At 35.8% G+C, this 21497-nt stretch overlaps 1 protein-coding gene across 2 annotated transcripts in view; it reads left to right on the top strand.

The window, feature by feature from the left end:
* The window catches only part of NRK (Nik related kinase), a 125521-nt gene extending 106692 nt beyond the window's left edge, over positions 1-18829 (top strand). Inside the window, exons 23-29 of one of the 2 annotated variants that reach the window (XM_013976175.2) lie at positions 1720-1878; positions 6095-6195; positions 7966-8109; positions 8400-8549; positions 11483-11618; positions 14248-14387; positions 16030-18829. In XM_013976175.2, the coding sequence (XP_013831629.1) occupies positions 1720-1878; positions 6095-6195; positions 7966-8109; positions 8400-8549; positions 11483-11618; positions 14248-14387; positions 16030-16125 (926 nt within the window). In that variant the 3' untranslated portion in view covers positions 16126-18829. The remainder of the gene's footprint in view (positions 1-1719; positions 1879-6094; positions 6196-7965; positions 8110-8399; positions 8550-11482; positions 11619-14247; positions 14388-16029) is intronic. The other variant, XM_013976176.2, reaches the window with a different exon arrangement.
* Positions 18830-21497: the final 2668 nt, after the last annotated feature.

Here is a 21497-nt window from a genome sequence, read left to right on the forward strand (position 1 = left end):
ACCAGAGATCAAATTGCCAACATCCGCTGGATCATCAAAAAAGCAAGAGAGTTCCAGAAAAACATCTATTTCTGCTTTATTGACTATGCCAAAGCCTTTGACTGTGTGGATCACAATAAACTGTGGTAAATTCTGAAAGGGATGGGAATACCAGACCACCTGACCTTCCTCTGGAGAAATTTGTATGCAGGTCAGGAAGCAACAGTTAGAACTGGACATGGAACAACAGACTGGTTCCAAATATGAATAGGAGTACGTCAAGGCTGTAAATTGTCACCCTGCTTATTTAACTTCTATGCAGAGTACATCATGAGAAACGCTGGGCTGGAAGAAGCACAAGCTGGAATCAAGATTGCTGGGAGAAATATCAATAACCTCAGATATGCAGATGACACCACCCTTATGGCAGAAAGTGAAGAGGAACTAAAAAGCCTCTTGATGAAAGTGAAAGAGGACAGTGAAACAGTTGGCTTAAAGCTCAACATTCAGAAAACGAAGATCATGGCATCTGGTCCCATCACTTCATGGGAAATAGATGGGGAAACAGTGGAAAAAGTGTCAGACTTTATTTTTGGGGACTCCAAAATCACTGCAGATGGTGACTGCAGCCATGAAATTAAAAGACGCTGACTGCTTGGAAGAAAAGTTATGACCAACCTAGATAGCATATTGAAAAGCAGAGACATTACTTTTCCAACAAAGGTCCATCTAGTCAAGGCTATGGTTTTTCCAGTGGTCATGTATGGATGTGAGAGTTGGACTGTGAAGAAAGCTGAGTGCCAAAGAATTGATGCTTTTGAACTGTGGTGTTGGAGGAGACTCTTGAGAGTCCCTTGGATTGCAAGGAGATCCAACCAGTCCATTCTGAAGGAAATCAGCCCTGGGACTTCTTTGAAAGGAATAATGCTAAAGCTGAAACTCCAGTACTTTGGCCACCTCATGCAAAGAGTTGATACATTGGAAAAGACTTTGATGTTGGGAGGGATCAGGGGCAGGAGGAGAAGGGGACAACAGAGGATGAGATGGCTGGATGGCATCACCAACTCGATGGACGTGAGTCTGAGTGACCTCCGGGAGTTGGTGATGGACAGGGAGGCCTGGTGTGCTACGATTCATGAGGTCGCAAAGTGTCAAACGTGACTGAGTGCCTGAACTGAGTAACTGACTGACAATTAGAAAAATAACATTAAAGATAGATTAGGCTGAGAAAAAATAATAAACCGTTCGATTTCTTTGTAAGTTTACTGGAATGAAAGAGTACAGAGAAAGAGACCCATCTCACTAGCTGAGGACGCCTAACAGTCAATACACCAGACGTATCTTCTCATATATGCACACTACCACAGATAACTTCTAGGTCTCTGAGTCTCAAAAAAGTCATGGCTTAGATAGAAAGCTAAAGTACAAATGAATGGATGGTAATTCTGTTGCCCACACAGTAGTAGTCTTAACGTGTTCCAAAAAGTATTGTACATTCACTTCTACTTTGATAACTGGTAGACACTTCAGCTGTCTTGGAAGTGAGAGACTAAAAGAAACTTTGCTATCATATTTCCAAACTCTAAAGGGGAGACCCAATGCAGTATAGTTTTTTAAAAGTGCTTTTTACTTTAATTAAAAGATTTGATTAAAAAGACAAAATACCTTTATCATTTTGTTCTTCTAATATGTAAAAAAAATAGGCTGAATTAAAACACTGTGTCTTTCCTTATCTATCAGGCCGTAAGAACAGACTTCGAGTGTATCATTTGACCTGGCTGAGAAATAAGATTTTGAATGATGATCCAGAAAGTAAAAGAAGACAGGAGGAAATGCTCAAAACAGAAGAAGCCTGCAAAGCCATTGATAAGCTGACAGGCTGTGAACACTTCAGTGTCCGTAAGTCTCATTTCACATTTGCTTTTGTTGTTGCTTAGTCATTGCCATGTCCAACTCTTTTGTGACCTCTTGGACTGTAGCCTGCCAGGCTCCCTAGTCCTTCGAATTTCCCAGGCAAGAATACTGGAATATGTTGCCATTTATCTCAGCTATATAAATTTTGCCTCCCTTCATTTGGTGAAGTACATTCTTGTGAAAGGAAAGCAGAGAAAGGAAAACATTTGCAACTTCAACTACAAAAATGAGTAAATTTGTCTGAGCCTTTTATGTCACAATAATGGCTGTTATTGAAAAAATATTGATTGACTGAAATAGCTGTTGAAGTTAAATTTGGTTTACTTTTTCTCCTTTCTTCCCTTCCCACTCACTCTAATTAGTTCACATTAACTGATGTTTCTTCCTGCTTCTATTTAACTTCAATTGTATAAATGTTTATGTGTCTTCAATAACCTGCAAGGAGATTTATATGACATTGTCTTTTCTTGGAGCAGCAATAAAATAGAATCCCATAATGATTCCTTTTTTAAAAATTGGAAAATCCCTCTTAATACTGACCAAGAAACTCTACCATGAGTCAAAAAGCAAATTTATCAATTATCTGCTGGCTCTCATTCCCACTTATGATATTCATGAGTATAATTGCAAAATATTTCCTGTCTGATTAGTGTGTTTTCATATCCCCTGTGTCTTCACAACCATCCACTGTGGAATGGAGTAACAAATCCAGGGTCTCAGACTCCTGCTGTCATCTCTCAACAACTTGGAAGTAATGCTTTCCCGTTCTTTCTATTTCTGAAGCAAATCCCCTCTACTCTTAGCCTTTTATCCTTCTTTCCTCTTTACTATTGTCTATCAGTCAGAACTAGTGGCATAGGTAAGAGATAGTTGGAATCACATAATATGAGTTGTGGCAGGATATTTTTATCCTGACTGACCATTTCTATTCTGCATACTAAGAGGCTTTCCCAGGATAGGTTTCATATATGTATACATATGTGATGCCATGTACTGTAGCCTACCAGGCTCTTCCACCCATGAAATTCTCCAGGCAAGAGTACTAGAGTGGGTTGCCATTTCCTTCTCCAGGGGATCTTCCTAACCCAGGGATCATACCCAAGTCTCCTGCATTGCAGGCAGACGCTTTACCATCTGAGCCACCAGGGAAGCCCATATACATACATCAGTCAGTTTAGTTCAGTTCAGTCACTCGGTCGTGTCTGACTCTTTGCGACCCCATGAATCGCAGCACGCCAGGCATCCCTGTCCATCACCAACTCCCGGAGGTCACTCAGACTCACGTCCATCGAGTCAGTGATACCATCCAGCCATCTCATCTTCTGTCGTCCCCTTCTCCTCCTGTTCCTAATCCCTCCCAACATCAGAGTCTTCTCCAATGAGTCAACTCTTCGCATGAGGTGGCCAAAGTACTGGAGTTTCGGCTTTAGCCTCATTCCTTCCAAAGAAATCCCAGGGCTGATCTCCTTCAGAATGGACTAGTTGGATCTCCTTGCAGTCCAAGGGACTCTCAAGAGTCTTCTCCAACACCACAGTTCAAAAGCATCAATTCTTCGGCGCTCAGCCTTCTTCACAGTCCAACTCTCACATCCATACATGACCACAGGAAAAATCATAGCCTTGACTAGACGGACCTTAGTCGGCAAAGTAATGTCTCTGCTTTTGAATATGCTATCTAGGTTGGTCATCACTTTCCTTCCAAGGAGTAAGCATCTTTTAATTTCATGGCTGCAGTCACCATCTGCAGTGATTCTGGAGCCCCAAAAAGTAAAGGCTGACACTGTTTCCACTGTTTCCCCATCTATTTGCCATGAAATGATGGGACCAGATGCCATGATCTTTATTTTCTGAATTTTGAGCTTTAAGCCGACTTTCTCACTCTCCACTTTCACTTTCATCAAGAGGCTTTTTAGTTCCTCTTCACTTTCTGCCATAAGGGTGGTGGTCATCTGTGTATCTGAGGTTATTGATATTTCTCCCGGCAATCTTGAATGCGGCCTGTGCTTCTTCCAGCCCAGCGTTTCTCATGATGTAGTCTGCATATAATACATACACACAAATAAAGGTAGAAATAAGTGCCCAGACAACTTGCATATTAAATAAATATACTATTTTCTTCTAGTTTTGTGTATCACTACTTTAGTATTCTCAGATGACAACCCAGAAGTTGATATAGCAGAAGTACCTCTTACTAACTTATCAAATTTTTAGTTCAATAAGAGAGAGTTTACAAAGATAGTCAACCTTGCAAAGATAGTCCTGTGCGTTTGTGAAACAGATGGACTAGTTTAGTCTACTTTTCCTGGCTGATTGCATTCCAATCCATCCCAGCTCTCTAATAGCACTTGTCCTACTGATGAGTGGAACAGTAGTTCCTTCCCAAAGGAGAATAACAACATAAACATACTTGCATTGTATTTTCTTAGCCTTCCAAGGTCCACAAAATAATGGACTGATACCAATTACTGCCATATATTAAAATTGTCAGCATTATTTGCTTAAAAGAGAATTTGTTTGCTTGTTGGGGGATTTATTAATCGTAATTCTTTGACCTACTTCTGAACAGTTAAAAAAAGAAAGAAAGAGAGGCCAGACTCAGAGAGGAAGAAATACAGAGTGAGAGAGAATGAGAGAGGAAGGGAGAGGAAAGGAGAGAGAGAACTCTAATATATTAGTCTTAGATGAAGTCTGGCTAGAGAAGACAGCAGCAGTATCTCTGCCAAAGAAGAGGGATTTAGCACAAACATAAATCTAGAAGTAGGACAACATATTTCATAAGAGCCAGAAGGTCTGGCCAAGGGCGAATATATACTTTTTTATAAACTTTCTCTTTCTTTAATAAAAAAGCTCTATTTAAATAATTTATATTCCATAAAATACACCCAATTAAAGGGTACAATTAAGTGAGTTGCAGTATGTTTGTAGAGTTGTGTAACCATCACCATGATCTGATTTTCATCATTCTAACAAGAAACGTCATAGCCATTAGCAATCACTGCACATTTAATTCCTCTTACCTTATTCCCTTCATAATCTTAAGAAGCTACTGATCTACTTTCTCTGCTATAGATTTGTCTTTTCTCCACGATTTACATAAATGGAATTATACATCATATGATCTTTTGTGACAAGCTTCTGTCACATACCATAATGTTTTCAAGGTTCATCCATGTTATAACCAGTACAACATGTATCAGTATTCCTTTTTATTGCATCGTATAAATATTTCATCTTTTGTTTATCCATTATAAATTCATTGCTTAAAATGTCTTTCTTCTGGTTCTAACCGTCCAAGTAGGTATAAAGTGGCATCATATTATAGTTTTGATTTGCATTTCCCTCATGAATAATGTTGTTGAGCACTCAAGTGTTTATTGGCCATTTGTATATCTCCCTTGGGTTATTTATATTTTTGTTATTGAGTTGTGTTTTTTATATATTCTGGATACTAGACCCTTACAGATATATGATTTGGAAATATTTATTCCTGTTCCATACTTTGTCTTTTCACTCTCTTAATAGTTTCCTTTGATACATAGAAGAGTGAATTTTAATGAAACCCAATTTAGCTTTCTTTATTTGTTGTTTATGCTTTGGTGTCAAACATGAGAATCTATTACCATGAAGGTTTATTTGCTTTTAAGAGCTTCATAGTTTTAGCTCTTACATTTAGGTCTTTGATCTATTTCAAGTTAATTATTGTATATATGGATTAAGGTAAGACATCCAGTTCATTTTTTTATGTGTAGATATTCAGTTGTCTCAGTACCATTTGATGAAGAAATTATTGTTTCTCTATTGAATATTCTTGGCACCATGACCATAAATGTACTTTATTTATAGACATTCAGTTCTACTCCATTGATCTATATGCCTATCCTTATGGCAGTACTACACTGCTTTGATCATTATAGCTTATAATAAGTTAAGAAACTGGGAACTGTGAGTCATCCAACATTGTTTTTTATTTTCAAGAGCATTTGGCCTCTTCCACTTCCATGTGAATTTTAATCAGCACTTCTGTTTATGCATAGGGGGCCATTGGGATTTTAGAGATTGCATATTCAAATCCATAAATCACTCTGGATGCTATTGCCTTCTTAATTGTCATTGTTATGACATTTTTAACAACAAATACAAATACTTGATTGTTCTTGTTAACCCTGTGGCATTGTTACTTCTTTGTATTTTATCATTGTAGTCCAACATGAAGAAACAACATATATTGCAATTGCTTTGAAATCATCGATTCACCTGTATGCATGGGCACCGAAGTCCTTTGATGAAAGCACTGCCATTAAAGTGAGTGGTCTCCATTTTCACTGGGCTTTCTTTTGAGAAATTGTAAACAGAACAGTATTTGGAATATAGTAGGAGATATATAGATGCTATTCTTCTACAGTTAATGTAATTTGAAAAGACCATGTCAATAATTATCATTTAACCCTTTTCTAGACAATTCACAGGCACCAAACCAAGGGAGAATGTGAGGGAAATCCCTGACTCCTCCCCTTACAGGAACTCCCTACCAGCTCCTCACTCCTAATTCCTGTAGCTAACATGAATAACTCCTCTTCTAAAGCCACAAACACAAGCTTTGGGTGCCACCCCAATGACTTGAAGCTGAGAAAGTCCCTGTTATCTCTTAGTGGGGGGTGGAGAGCAGAGGGAAGGTAAGGAAAGGTGTGGCAGTGGCAGAGTGGGGAACCCCCTGGTAGAGGAATGAGGGGAAAGAAGGCCTTTGCTCTCATGGCCAGGACTGTAATAGCTGGGGGTGGGGAGGAAAGGGTGGCTCTATATTCCTTCCAAACTGGATCTCTAAACACATTTCTCTCTAGAACTATTACAAGGAATGCTGGTTAGGCTTATTTGGATTACGAGTACTGTTTCCACCCTTATTTTGGTTTAACTGAACTTCTATGGATCAGCCTCATAAGGTAACCATTTAGTGTCCCAAACAATTAAGTTGCTGATGATTTTTAATCACATTTCATAAACTGGAGACTATTTTTATCTTTATTATCTTTTTACAGTGCTTCAGAACTCAACATAAATAGTATTATTCTGTATTTATTCTGTATTAATAAAGACTGATTAATGAACCAGTGGTACTACATAGAGTCCAGTAGCTCCTTAGAATCATCTGAAGCATTTGTTAAAAGTTTAGAGCCCAGACGCAACTCTAGGCCAAATTAGTAGGTTTGGAGTGGGGCCTGGGGAATCTATATTTTTAGCAAACATCCTAGGAGATTTTGAACTGGTTGGTCCATGGAGTTTTTCAAAGCACTGATAGGGATACATTGTGATAGACCCCAGCAAGGTATTCATGAAATACAATCATAACTTAGGCTAGGATCTGTTTACATATTATATTTTATAGGCTAAAACATCACATGCGTACAATATAGATGGGTTAATGTTTATGACTGCTCCTCAAATGTCTGAAAGTGAAAGTCGCTCAGTCGTGTCTGACTCTTTGTGACCCCATGGACTATACAGTCCATGGAGTTCTCCAGGCCAGACGACTGGAGTGGGTAGCCTTTCCCTTCCCCAGGGGATCTTCCCAACCCAGGGATCGAACCCAGGTCTCCCAAATTGTGGGCAGATTCTTTACCGGCTGAGCCATTTGTACAATAAATATGTTCTTTTATAAATAGCACAGACTACTATATAGATAGTCTGGGCCTGTCCTGACACAAATCACATCCCTGATCTGATCTCCCTAAATTGGGCATTGGGTCAGTTGTCAGTATTTGGATATGGGTTTGTTCCTGGGTGTCTGCTGATTGGTTAGAGCTGCCTGGTATGGAGCTGGGAAGCAAAGAAGGTAAGTACCAACAGTCTGTCTGGCCTGATACACAGTTCCTTGTCTAAGTCCTCACTCCAGTTCTTGAATCCCACCACATGAGTTCAGTATGATGAAACCTGTGATGCCCAGTCCTCTACTGTGACCTGAACTTGACAGTGTATCCTGTTTGGCTTTTTGTTTCCTTGGGCTAGGAACCATAAGAGCCTAGACTACCCCCAGTCTATGGCAGGTTAACATGTCTGGCCTTTCTCATTCCCTACCAAGTGTGCATTGATCAATCAGCAGACTCCGAAGGAGACTACATGTCCTATGAAGCCTATATACGAATACTGGCAAAAATACAGGCAGCTGATCCAGCAAACCGGTTTAAGAGACCAGATGAGCTCCTTCATTTGCTGAAGCTCAAGGCAAGGAATTTAAAGACAGCACAGAGAATACAAGGCCATATAAGACTCTTATGATTTTTGAAGATTTGGCCTTTGAAGGAAAACTCAATATTTAGAACCTAAATATAATTGTCCTTGTTGAGTTAACAGAGATAAGAAAAGTTGTAATACATAGGTCTCTAAATATATTATGTAATTTTAAAAATCATTCTGGGTTCTATACACCTGTTAAGCAAACGGGCGGGAGAATTTTCACCTTTGACAGAGTTTCATTTTTGGCCTTTTGGCCATATTTGGTTTTATACCTACAGGTGTTTCCAACACTTGGTCATAAGCCAGTGACAGTTGACCTGGCTATTGGTTCTGAAAAAAGACTAAAGATTTTCTTCAGCTCAGCAGATGGATATCACATCATTGATGCAGAATCTGAGGTTATGTCTGATGTGACCCTGCCAAATAACGTAAGATCCCTAGAAATTATTGTATAACACAATTTGAGTATTTCCAACTGTGAAACTCTTAAAAGGTTTAAAAATACGAGTACCAATATCTATATTAGAACTGAGACCTAAAAGGTAAGTATTGAGTGCCAGAAGGTAGTAATGGATAAACAAAAATCACTGGTGGTTTCTTAGTCCAGAGTGCTAAGTCTGTTCTGCAGATAGACTTTGTCTGGCACGTGATGTTTTGTATTTGTTTTTAAATGAACCACCTCATGCGAAGAGTTGACTCATTGGAAAAGACTCTGATGCTGGGAGGGATTGAGGGCAGGAGGAGAAGGGGACATCAGAGGATGAGATGGCTGGATGGCATCACCGATTCGACAGACGTAAGTTTGAGTGAACTCCTGGAGTTGGTGATAGACAGGGAGGCCTGGCGTGCTGCAATTCATGGGGTCGCAAAGAGTCGGACACGACTGAGCGACTGAACTGAACTGAATCCCTAGTTTTCACTTAAAATCTGGATTTCTATTGAAAAACCAATGATCCAACATTACTATCTGGCCATAATCAACTGGAACCAATTGGTGCCTGCCCACTTTAAGATGGAACATATGCTATGCATTCTGTATCCATCCATATTTATGTGTTTATAATAACTGGCCCTGTTAGGCATATGAGTTTACAACCCTTACTTTTAGTTCTCTGCATCTCATTATGCATTATTATGTATATGCCCTTTCTTTATCCAGATTTAACTATGATATATAGCAAGTTATCATAAAGTATTCTCTTATAGTATACTTTGTACTTAGAATTTCTGATCAAAGGATTCAACACTTTAAAAGCTAATGCATATCAACTCTCAACTCAAATAATTATAAACATGAAAATATGGCACAGCATCTAAAATATGGATAGTTGTAAAAAATACTATACACATCATTTATACAAAGAGCTCAAACAGAACATAATATCTCACAGACTCACACACACAATATACATTTAATGGTAGAAATGACGTTTTTTCCTATTGAAAATTATATTACAAAGGAAGAGATGCGTCAGCAAATCTTTTCAAATTCCCCATTTTGTCAGACACTAAAGTTTTAACAGTTTAGTGTTATACAAAAGTCCAGGAGAAAACTTTTTTGTACTTCTGAGTCACTGTAGTAATGTGATATTCTCCACAGCTTTCAGAGTTATCTTGTATATCTCTGACAGATTACACAGAACAGTTGTCAGATCATTAATGGAGGCTGTTTTTTCAAGTTTTGGTTAGATTTAACAATCTAACTAGATGATCATTCTGTTGTCACCTATGATTATATAGAAATCACTGTTTAAAACACTGAACTGAGCCCCAGCCAAAGCCACTTAAATATGAGTTCAGGTTAGTTTTAGTATAAATATTATAGTACTCTTCACTTGGAATGTCTTCCATCACTTCCTGCATCTTATTTTTTTACATCACATCATGCATTATTGAAAACCTCGGTATTGATCCAAGTTTATACTTATTTGAAAAGTCATTCAGGAAGATTGAATTCTGTGTTCAACTTGACTACTAGGCAAGAAGAATTACTTTCTTTTCAAGCAACCTGTTAATTATTATGGAAACAATGAGAGAAGAAGATTTTTTTAAATCATTTTCTGGCCTAATTAGGATACCTTAACTGAATTCAAAAATAGAATTTTTAGCTAAATGCCCTAGTGTCTTGACCCATTAAAAGAGAAAGGACTCTATTAAGGAGGAGTGTCTTCTGAAACAGGATGTACTAAAAATAATTTTTCCAACAGTGCTAGATTACAAAAGCTATAAAGCTACAAGCGAGCTATGTGTGCTAAAAGAATATCTGATTACTTCAGGAATCATCTGAGAAGCAAGAGAATTACCTCTGGTGCTTTCTGGATTTACAGCAGCTAAGCTCTTTTCTAAACAAATTTTTTGAGACAGCCTTTTTTCTTGCAATTTCTTTTTCTCTCTTCCTTTATCTCTTTTCTGATTCAGTTGCTCATGAGAGTGCCCAGGGAACGCATTAAAATTGCTTTTCGCCTCTGGATCCCCATTTTAGTTTTAAGAATTGTTGTTGCTGAGACTGAGGCATGGCCACAAGCACTTGGCCTGAGTGCGCTGGGTTTGGCAAGTATAGTTTCTGACATTTTTTCCCTTAAATTGCTAAATTGGAGACATGATAAGAGGAACTGATTGTTCATTTTTAAGGGAAATATGATTAACGTGACAATATCTATAGTTTGGGCAAGTTTTGTCACATTGTTTTACGCATCATGAAATTTAGAAATTGTTAGATATTTCTTAATATTTCATCACCTAATACCTCTCTGAATTGAAGATATTTTAAGATTATGTAAATTGGATAATAAATTCTATAATTTTTTTGAAGGGAGGATGACTGTTACATTTCAAGCAGTGAAAAATATTATAAGGCTGTTCCTTGTAAATATTTAAGCTCAAGCTATTTTAAAGTTAATTTTCTATTTCTGATTTGAATGAATTGAATGATAACCAGTGATTTTATATTTGTTACTTGGTTCATTCCTTACTAAATTTAGTATTCATTAGTGTGCTAAAATGAATCTGAAATCAAACAAGTGATGTTTCTTCTATCATTATACATAATACTTGGTGAAATTTCAACAAATTTCTCTGTTAGAAATATATTCTGCTTTTTACATATATAATTTTTCTCCTAAAAATATAGGAGAATATTAAACAATAACAACCTTATGACATGGGGAAAGCTCTTCTCAAGCGTTGGATAGCATGCTGTTTAGTACTAAGACAGAAATTTCTCTCCTCTCTGTACTTTGAAGCCCTCTTTGGCCTTTATTGTTCAGCCAAGCTGCTTCTCTTAAAGTAGTAGTGATAAAATGTTGGGCATATAAATCCTTATGAAACATAATTCCGGCCCCTGGAAATCGTTGTACCACAGAATATCATCATTTTACCTGATTCCTTGGGAATTGGCATGATGCTCACCTTCAATGCTGAATCCCTTTCCGTGGAAGCAAATGAACAACTCTTCAAGAATATCCTTGATGTGTGGAAAGACATACCATCCTCTGTAGGTATGTGGAAAATTTTTCTCCTTTCAGATGATCCCAGAAAAGCTTCTATTTCCTAAAGTGTCACTTTTTCTCAAGGCATCTAGGGTTAATTTGGGGTACTGCATACTTATTCCCTTGTAAGATAATGTATATGTTTTTCTTATGCTTAATGATTTCACAAGGCTACCACAAAGAGACTGATTTTGGCTGTCTTAGTAGTTCATTTTCAATAATCATGTAATTAAAATAGGAAAGTGATTATTTTCTATAATAATCTATCATTTTATTTTAACTCCTTTTGCTTGCAGATTTTACACAGATGTTGAAAATGCTGCATTCCATAACATTGATTTGGGGGTTTTACCTTTATCTTAGGAGAGTGCCAACTAGTATAAGAGAGGAGCAAAATATTTCCATTTTGTACAGTCAATAGTGTTCTGTTTAGCCAGTAATATTCCTGTGAAGAATCAAATATAAACTGCATATGTGACCCATTGGTTGTCACTAAGATTTCATCATCCTTCATTTACAAAACAGATAAATACGACTGACTGAAATGCTCTTAGGTCCTACCCAGATGGCAACACAAAGAAAACTGCCTTCTCATCTTCATTAGACCAGGACATTTTTTTCTTTCTGACCAGCACAGGACTGCCAATCTGGGAAATCTGAATAACTTGAATCTTTCGTACATGTCTCTGAGGCTTGATGACTACAGAGATAATTCTAAATAGGAAACAGAATAATGCATATAAACGGCAAAAATACTAGAGTAGAATGATCTGGTTGAAATGTTCCTGGAAGGAGGATAAGTTTAATGAAGCAAATAAAGGAAAAGGGAGAAGGAGAGGGGGAGAGAGATAGACGGGGGAAGGAAGGAAGGAAAGGAAGAAGACAGAAAGATTAGAGAGACAGAGAGAAAAGCAGTTTATCAATACAAAGTTAGAAGCTTCTGAAATCTCTATAAAAGGGCTAAATGTGATCCACATGTGACTTTAAGGACGAGTTTGAAAGAGCTTTTTTAATGGGCATTTTCTCACTATGGATGATGGCACATTGCATTGCATCTGCAGAATCCTTTCTTTTTGCATACGTAGCGTTAAGGAATGTCCTGAAAACCTCCAGTTCCTTCGAAAGGTAAGAACTCACAGAGGGTTTAAAACCATTTTGTGAAAAGAGGTAAATGCTTACAATATAATTGACAGATCTGGGGCAAAAGAAACTGAGAATATGCCTTGTTCTAACTTTCACAGTGGTTGTGATCAATTTATTAATCAGAAATTAGAATAAGGAAATTTAGCTCAAATGGGAAATGTAACCCCTATATTTATGCCACTAAGCAATGATAGGAATCAAAAAGATCTTAAAAAGTCATCTGCTACAGTTCTTGTCCTTAGGCAAGACAACTTCCAACCTAAAACAGAGCTATTTTAAGTAACTAAAATTGAAAAGTATCTCTCTAAATGTAAAATAAATTAGAGCACTATGAGAAGATATTTCGGTCTGGGTATTAAGGGTAATTTGAGAGCATGTAAAGATTGCTTTATAACTCTACTATTAAGGAAATCAATTGCTCTCTTTTTTTTGTCCAAACACGACTTCTTTTTAAATTTAAAACTAACCCAGATCCAGATTTCCCCAATCTAAATTTTACATTTTCCTTTAGATATAATGAATGTTCTCACTAATAAGATCATTGCTTTGGATTTTCAAACAAATATATAGAGATGCAGCAATCATAGCAAGTATCATTAAGCATTCCCAACTAAATCATTGGATTCTATCTCATATACAAACTAGCTCAGTACCTAGGTTAAGTGGCAAATTAATGTGCTTTAGAATCAAGGTATAAATTATTTAATGCCATATGAACTGTGTACGTGGACTCAGCAAGTAGACTGTGCATGAAGTTTATAAATTTTGCTGTATGCAGTTGTTGAGAAAAATACTGCTCACCATGTCCGAAAATACCTTACAGTGTCAGCTGATTATATGGCTATTTATATAACTAGGTTTTCTGTTTTAAAGCAGTTGTCATAATCTTAATTGTCACTGAATAATATAAAGCAGGACCCAAAAGTTTTAATCTTAATAAAAATTTCCTGAGCAAGAGAAAGGCTTAACAGTGTCAAATTAGCTTTAGTTCTGTTTATCACATGATACTTAATTGAATTACATTAGAATTGCTAAAGTCATTATTTTAGCAAGTCATTTTTTAACAGTTTTAATTTTGAAGAGTTAGGTTTCCATGTATGTCACTTAAGCACAAGTACAAACCCATACAGGATATTGTACCCCAACTAGATTATAAAATAATGTCTGTGGCTAGATTTGATTTTATACGAAGAGGTTAATATTAACCTTTAGATTCTTCTGTGGTGTTGGAGAATGTAAATACAAAAATTAACTTAGATCTAGTTATTCACTATGGTGAATAGTTGATCATAATGATGAGAGTACATAGCTAGCTTGAACATTCTGTTGCGCAGCATAATGGCCAAACTACCGACTTTGAAGCAGGAAAATAAGAATGTATTAATCCAAACTGTAATAATGTCCCTCTTAATAATCAAACATTAGCTGTAATTATAATTTTCCATCACTGGCAGAAATATTTTGTGTTTTTCTGATTTTTAAATTTTTATTGTAGCTTTTGAGTGTTCACAGAGAACCACAGGATGGGGCCAAAAGGCCATAGAAGTCCGCTCTTTGCAGTCAAGGGTTCTGGAAAGTGAACTGAAGCGCAGATCGATTAAGAAGCTGAGATTTCTGTGTACCCGAGGTGACAAGGTATAGTTTACATACCCCAGTTAGAGCAAAAGTAGAGCAAGCAATGAAAAATAACTGAGGAAATTTATATTGTTTTCTTTCTGGCTATAAGTATATTTATGTTATATTTCCCAAATTGACATATTAATAATATAATAAAAATAAATTTGCAATTTGCATTAGAAACATTGATTTGGTAAATGATGAAATTTGGTTTCAAGAGAAATCATTTTCAAAAATGTAAAAATTCTAATTGTATTCAAAGCAAAACCAGCCTCTATTTGTTACAAATTCCATTATTGTCTGTGATGTGTAGTTCTTTTCAAATTCATATTAATATGACATTTTGAAAGATAATGCTTGAGTAGATCTGCCTTTTATAGTTTTCAACATAATCGAATAACAGAAGAAGGAAAAAGTTAATTATGTTTGTTGAACACCTAATCATATAGTAGAGTTTGTGATAAATGCTTAAGAGGCTATCACACTTAATCTTCATGTCCACTTTACAGAAAAGAAAAAGGAAATCAATATTTGACAATTCTTTGTGTAATGTGATCAGTTTTAGCCAATTCAGATAGTTTATGTGGAAAAAATGAATTGTATGATATCAGAATAGTCCCTACATGTTGTGAGAAATAGTAGAATGAAAAAGTAATTCCAATAAGACTAGGAAGCATTCACATTTGTAAGAAATTTCAGAGGATTTGAATTATCAGAACCAACAGGGTAAAGCACTGGGCATCAATAAAAGCTACTGGTTTACAATATAAAGAGAGATAATGGCAAGAACCAATGATTGAGATCAGGTACATCTAGGATGCAGCCCCAGCTCTAACTACATGTGAGAACCTGGAAGTTTGACTTTGTTTTTCTGAACCTTAGTTTTTTCATCTCAAAAATGGGAATATTAATAACTTGGAACAATTCTGTAAATTATCAATAATGTATATATAATAAGCATCTCACAGGTCGACAGCCTGGCACATAAAAGGTGTTAAGTCAAGGGTAGCTGGTGGTGTTTTCATCATTACGTCACACACCTTCCTAAGTATATTCATTGTGGATGTTGAAAAACCTTGGTCAAGAATACTTCTATTTGCTATTTATACTCTTGTACTGTCCTAATTTTCTTTATGGCCCAGACCATATTTGCACGACATGTTCCTCTCTAAGTCAATTGGTTTGGCTGATAATATCAATCTATTCATGTCAGTCTATTACACTGAAATAGAAAATTGTACCAAGTAGAAAATTTCACTGGCCACTTAAGCATCAGTGCAGCGTGAACTGCATCTAAATAATATGATATTTTCCATATATTAAAAGTAAAAGGAAAGCTAACTTAAGTAAAAGTAGATTTTTTTAATAGAAAAGGAAAATTGTTAATTAAACAAATCAAGAAATTTAGCAGATAAATGTCATCTACAAAAACTTAATTTTATTTAAACTATATGAAGTACAGTCATATAGAATATGGTAAAAAGTACTTTTTAAATTATAATTTTGGCTCCATGCTCATTTGAATTTGTAGACTTTAATCTAAGGAAATCTCTTTCTGAAATTGATTAATAACAGATAAATTGAAATTGTTGTACCTATCAAATATCGGTTTGCAGTTATTAAATATTTACTGATATTGTCTCTTTCTCTCTTTTTAAAGCTCTTCTTCACCTCTATCCTGCGCAATCGTCACAGCCGGGTTTACTTCATGACCCTTGGAAAACTTGAAGAGCTCCAAAGCAATTATGGTGTTTAAAAGCTTCCAGTGATTTATTATACTGATTATAAGCATCATAAATAATCAATTTGCATTTTTTAATTTCTGAGTTTAAATGAGCATTCACTTTTACTGGTAGGGAAAAATTAAATCAGATACTTTACTTTTAATGTAGCACAGAATAGTTTTAATGATAAATGCAGCTTTATATATAAAATTAACTATAGCAAGCTCTATGTACTCCAGTGGTGTACAATATCTTTTGCACAAACTTTGTAACTTTTGTTACTGTGAATTCAAACATTACTCTTTGGACAGTTTGGACAGTATCTATATTCGGATTTTACAACATGGAGTTAAGAAACCTGTAATGAGTTAGATTCCAAACAGCTTTCAAAAGAAACCTGTAATGAGTTAGATTCCAAACAGCTTTCAAAAGAGTTGCCCCTGAATGAGGGTTTGTTTTTTTTTTTCCCAGAAAAAAATCAAAATAGCAACAAACCATATACAGATTTGCCAAGTCCTAGAAAGAACCAAAGGTTAGGTTATGAAATGAAATTAATAAGGACTGGGTATAAACCAGACCTAAGGCTGAACAACCTGCATGCCTGGAGAAAATACAGTGATAAAGGGGGAAAAGCCACCCTTTTTCCTCATTGCTCCATGACAGTTAAGCCCACGGTTAGAGACCAGTTGTGTTCTTTTCATCCCATGTTAAGCTGGTTTTCTCCTGATGAGGAGAAAGAAAGAAAGCCTAAAATGATTGATTTTCCTCAGAAACCCCAAAGATGTGCAATAGCTACAAGAACCACCAAATAATACACTTGCAAGCCTGATTACAGGACTGAACTCCTATACATATGTACTGTAGAATAAGTTGTATTTTTTAATACTTTAAAGTAGGCGTCAAGTTCTATCCCAAAGACAGATTGGCTGATTTATCAAAATTCTTATCTGGCCAACAATGTGACTATCAGACAGCTTTAAGTATTTTCCTGATCCCAGATTAAACTACAGGAAAACTTCCCTCCAGTTATTAAGCAAAAATAGCAAAATATAACAACAAAAAGTTTTGACTGCTAATACTTGTGTTTTTCATGGTTCTATTTCTGTAAAATCAGAAATTAATCTAAAAGTGATAAGTCCACATGTAGAGACTTAATGTAATAGGTTAAAAGGAAAGATTTGGAATAAAATACAACTTCAATCAATACCTAGGTCTGCAAATTTATAGCAGTGAAAAGAATCATGCTAGTCCATCACCCCTATATATTATAGACGCCATAGATAGGTGGCATTTGGTCGCCTATGGTAATTGCTACCTGGTAAAAAGCATCATTTCTGCATATCCATCCTCAATACCATGGTTAGTTCTGGGGCAATAAAGAAGCAACAGAACTACCACAAAGTATACCTCACTATAATTCCTCTAGTTCTGCTTCTAAAATCTGAAGACAGTGCTAGTGGGATAATAATTTTCAAACTACCTGGTTAACCAAAATACAAAAGCAGCTAACTATATGTGATTTCATAATAGCACACTATTTCTTGGCACCTAGGTGCCAGGAATGATGATTTGGATTTTCCTAATAACTTTTATCAAGAATGTAGTAGCTCAATAATGATAATTTAGGAGAACCTGAATCCATGAATTAAAGATAAATGTGATTCGCATTTGTTACTGTGACACAATAATGTGATCTTAAAACTGGCTTATCCTTGAGTGTTTACAACTCAAATAACTTTTTAAATGCAGTAGTTTAAAGAGAAAACAAACTTTTATGTCAAATTCTTTCTTTAGAATTAGTCTTCCTTTTTAATTTGTACACCAAAAAGGCTATGGGGAACTTTGTGCAAGTACCTCATCGCTGAGCAGATGGAGCTTGCTATGTTTGAATTTCAGAAAATTCTCTCATTTAAGTAGCGTGTAGAATCAAGTCTTTTAAAAATTCATTTTTTCTTCATAATATTTACTCAGTTAAGGTTCAAAAATAAGTTTTCTCTTAAATCATATTTTTAACACAGTAAGATAGTAAACTATTTTAGGATGTCAACTCCCATTGTGTTCTGTGGCTGTCATTCTAGCAAATATACACAGTAGTGAACTGCATCTACAGAGGTGTCCCAAAGTGAATAAGCAAGAGAGATTGCAAATGTGTAATTGAGCGTTAAGGTGCTAATGAGGAAAGGAAGCTAGGTACATACTAAGAAGGGAGATTAGATGTTGGATAGCCAACTTAGGAAGGACTGAAAATATTTAGTCATTTGTAGGTAATGAATATTTCCAATTTTAGATGTTTAATCCATCTGGAATTTTTACATCCTTTGCCAGCTGAAACAATAAAATGAAGGAGCAATTGAATTTCATAGTCAGTGTACAGTAAAGAAAAAATTGTAACTACACCTCACCTTGTAGCAGCAGCACCTGGAAGCCCTGGCTCATCACAGAAGCATTGACAGGGATTCCTGGAAAGCCAAATTCCCAAGTCCTGTGAGTTGAAGCATGAAAGTTCTGGCAGCTTGCGAGTAGCATTGGGACAGAGTACAGTTTATTTTAGTGTACTTTAGTTTTTACACCAAAGCCCTTGTCCGAAATAGAAGAAATCATTGAAAACTAGAAATGTGATGTATGCAAAGAGCTGACAAGGAAAGTTCAGTGTGATTAGGTCTTTTGAAGTAAGGTTAAGAGCCTCAGGAAACAGAAAGGATAGTTGTTAAGATAGTAGATTAGACAAAGCACAAATCATACATGCATACACACAAGCACACACACAAACCATATGAATGCATAAATTTTAATATTTTAGTGCTACCAGTTTCCAGATAATTAATCAATAAGTGTTTTCTGCCAGGACTTACTTAATTGAGACACTATCAATTAAACTAGGAATAACGCCACATGAATTCAATGGGATCTTTTAAGTACTCTTCAGTTCTTTTCAAAACTGTGCCTATTAAAATCGATTTGTATTCAATCTGCGCTCTGATTTTAAATTTTATAGAAATAATCTTTGAGACTGCTAATTGTTTTATCAGAAAACCTGCAATGAATCATTGTTCAATCTCTAAAAAATTTTAAATGTATTGATTGATGTCATTGGATCTTTTAAGTACTCTTCAGTTCTTTTCAAAATTGCATATTTGAAATCAATTTGTATGCAATCTGTACTCTAATTTTAAATTTTATTGAAATAATCTTTGAGACTGCTAATTGTTTATTCAGAAAAATTACAATGAATCATTGTTCAATCTCTAAAAATAAAATTTTTTAAAGGTACTGATTGATGTCATTATTTGAACTATACTCATCTAATACTTCAGAATTAAGACTCATTCAAGGATTATTCATTTCCTTAAAGTATGTAATAATGCATTGATTAGAAGGTGTTAGGAGTTCTACCTATTGTTCCATTAGGAATTCTAGCGAAGGAAGGATATATTAATTGGACCAAAATCTTTCTGGGTGATGTAGTAGTGGAATTAAAAACTAATAACACATTTCCTCTAAATGTGTGGAATTTTACACAGACTCATGGGGTATGAGCAAAGGTGAAACCTGAGCAAGTTTTAATGCTGACTTCCTTCCCATCCCAAAGAGTAAAAACTGTATCCAAAGAGAGTAGTAAATATTTCTAGATGAGGGCTTCCCTGGTGGTTCAGTGGTTAAGAATCTGCCTTGCCACAGAGCAACTAAGCCCATGGACCACAACTACTGAGCCAGCGCTATAGCCTGTGAGCCACATCTACTGAGCCAAGTGCCTAGAGCCCATGCTCTGTAACAAGAGAAGCCACCACAGTGAGAAGCCCAGGCACCACAACTGCATAAAGCCTGCACACAATAACAAAGGTCCACCACAGTCAAAAAATAAATATTTTAAAATATTTATAGTATTTTTTTCAGATTTTATTTTATTTTTACTTTACAATATTCTACTGGTTTTGCCGTACATCAACATGAATCATATTCAAGAAAAGGTTTAGTGTGGAGTGATGGTAGAAAATGGAAGATAGAGCAAACATGGAAAATTTGAGTCCCTCAGCTGGGATCAGAAGAGGAATAGCACTTCTCTCAGCAGATCACAAAAGCATTAGAGGAATGGTTCCATGAAGATGCTATTGTCTCAGAACATTTTGGAGAGATATTCATCAGACTGAACTCTTAGTGCCAGTTGGTATGGTCCTAATTTGTCAAGCATGGACAGACATTCTGAAGTTGTATTACCTGTACACGGCATACTTGCACAGGCTTTCATAGGCTACATGTAAAGTACTTCATTATAATCAAATTGACTCATTCAGCTTGATGCATAGGTACCACAGACTTCTACTACTTTAAGAGACACTGTTATGAACCAAGGAAAAATAATATCAACACAGATTGGAATTAGAATGGTCAGGGTAACACCCTAAGACTGAAAAATGGCATTATCCTGGGAACCCTTTACCAAAGAAGGGGATATGGTAGGTCATGAATAGAAATCGTGGTTAGTAAATGTATCATTCTCAAAGGGAGCAGTGGGTTTACAGACTCCAACACTGCAAGTCTATTAATCTTTTTCCAATATAATAACACTTTTCCCTTATAGGTCCTTTAACCTTCACCTAAGGATATTCAGGTTGGCTACTTTTTAATAAACAGCTAATATAATAAGGGCCAAACATCTTTCAAAAAGTATTATAAATATCACATTTTATGTTATTAATAACCATGTCAACTGATATAAAAAGAATAGTTCCTAAGGGAATAAAATGGATTCTATATGGATTTATCTTTTCAGAAGCTAGTACACAGCCTACTTTGTAGATAAATATTAAAAAAGCAGGTTCAAGATTAACTTTTTCTTATGTTGCTATCCCATATGTCCAAGTGGCTCATTTGGTACTTATACAGCAAAGACAAAATAAAAATATTAGTTGAAAAGAAAAATGAGTATTTTTTTCCTCTGTATTTAGTTCTATTAAATTTACAACAGCCTAAAATTAAGACTGACAAATTCAATTCTTTCATCAAAATACCATCCGGGTTCTGGGGACCAAAGGGAAATGACCTTTGGGGTAACTTCACATAACTTTACCCTGTAAACCTGAAGTGAAACAAAGGGTAAATCAAAATAAAATTGAAATAGTGTCTTTTAAAGTTTTGTTTACCCTTAAAAGCAACACATAATGGACCACTATGCCCCATTAGTAATTACCCAAGGATGATGAGAAATGACAAAGGTCATTTAATAAAACAGCACAAAAAACAAGTCATCTAACTGTTCTGTACAAACACTTGGTTTGAATGTGATTCTTTTTTCACAAGAACAACTCAGTGTTGCAGCATCTTGAGACGTATTTAAGGATCACCAAAGTATGTCAATATACTTTTGATCCCCAAATTTTAAATTATGTTCCCATAAACCAATATA

Source organism: Capra hircus (genome assembly GCF_001704415.2).
Source record: "Capra hircus breed San Clemente chromosome X unlocalized genomic scaffold, ASM170441v1, whole genome shotgun sequence".
Classification (NCBI taxonomy): Eukaryota; Metazoa; Chordata; class Mammalia; order Artiodactyla; family Bovidae; genus Capra; species Capra hircus.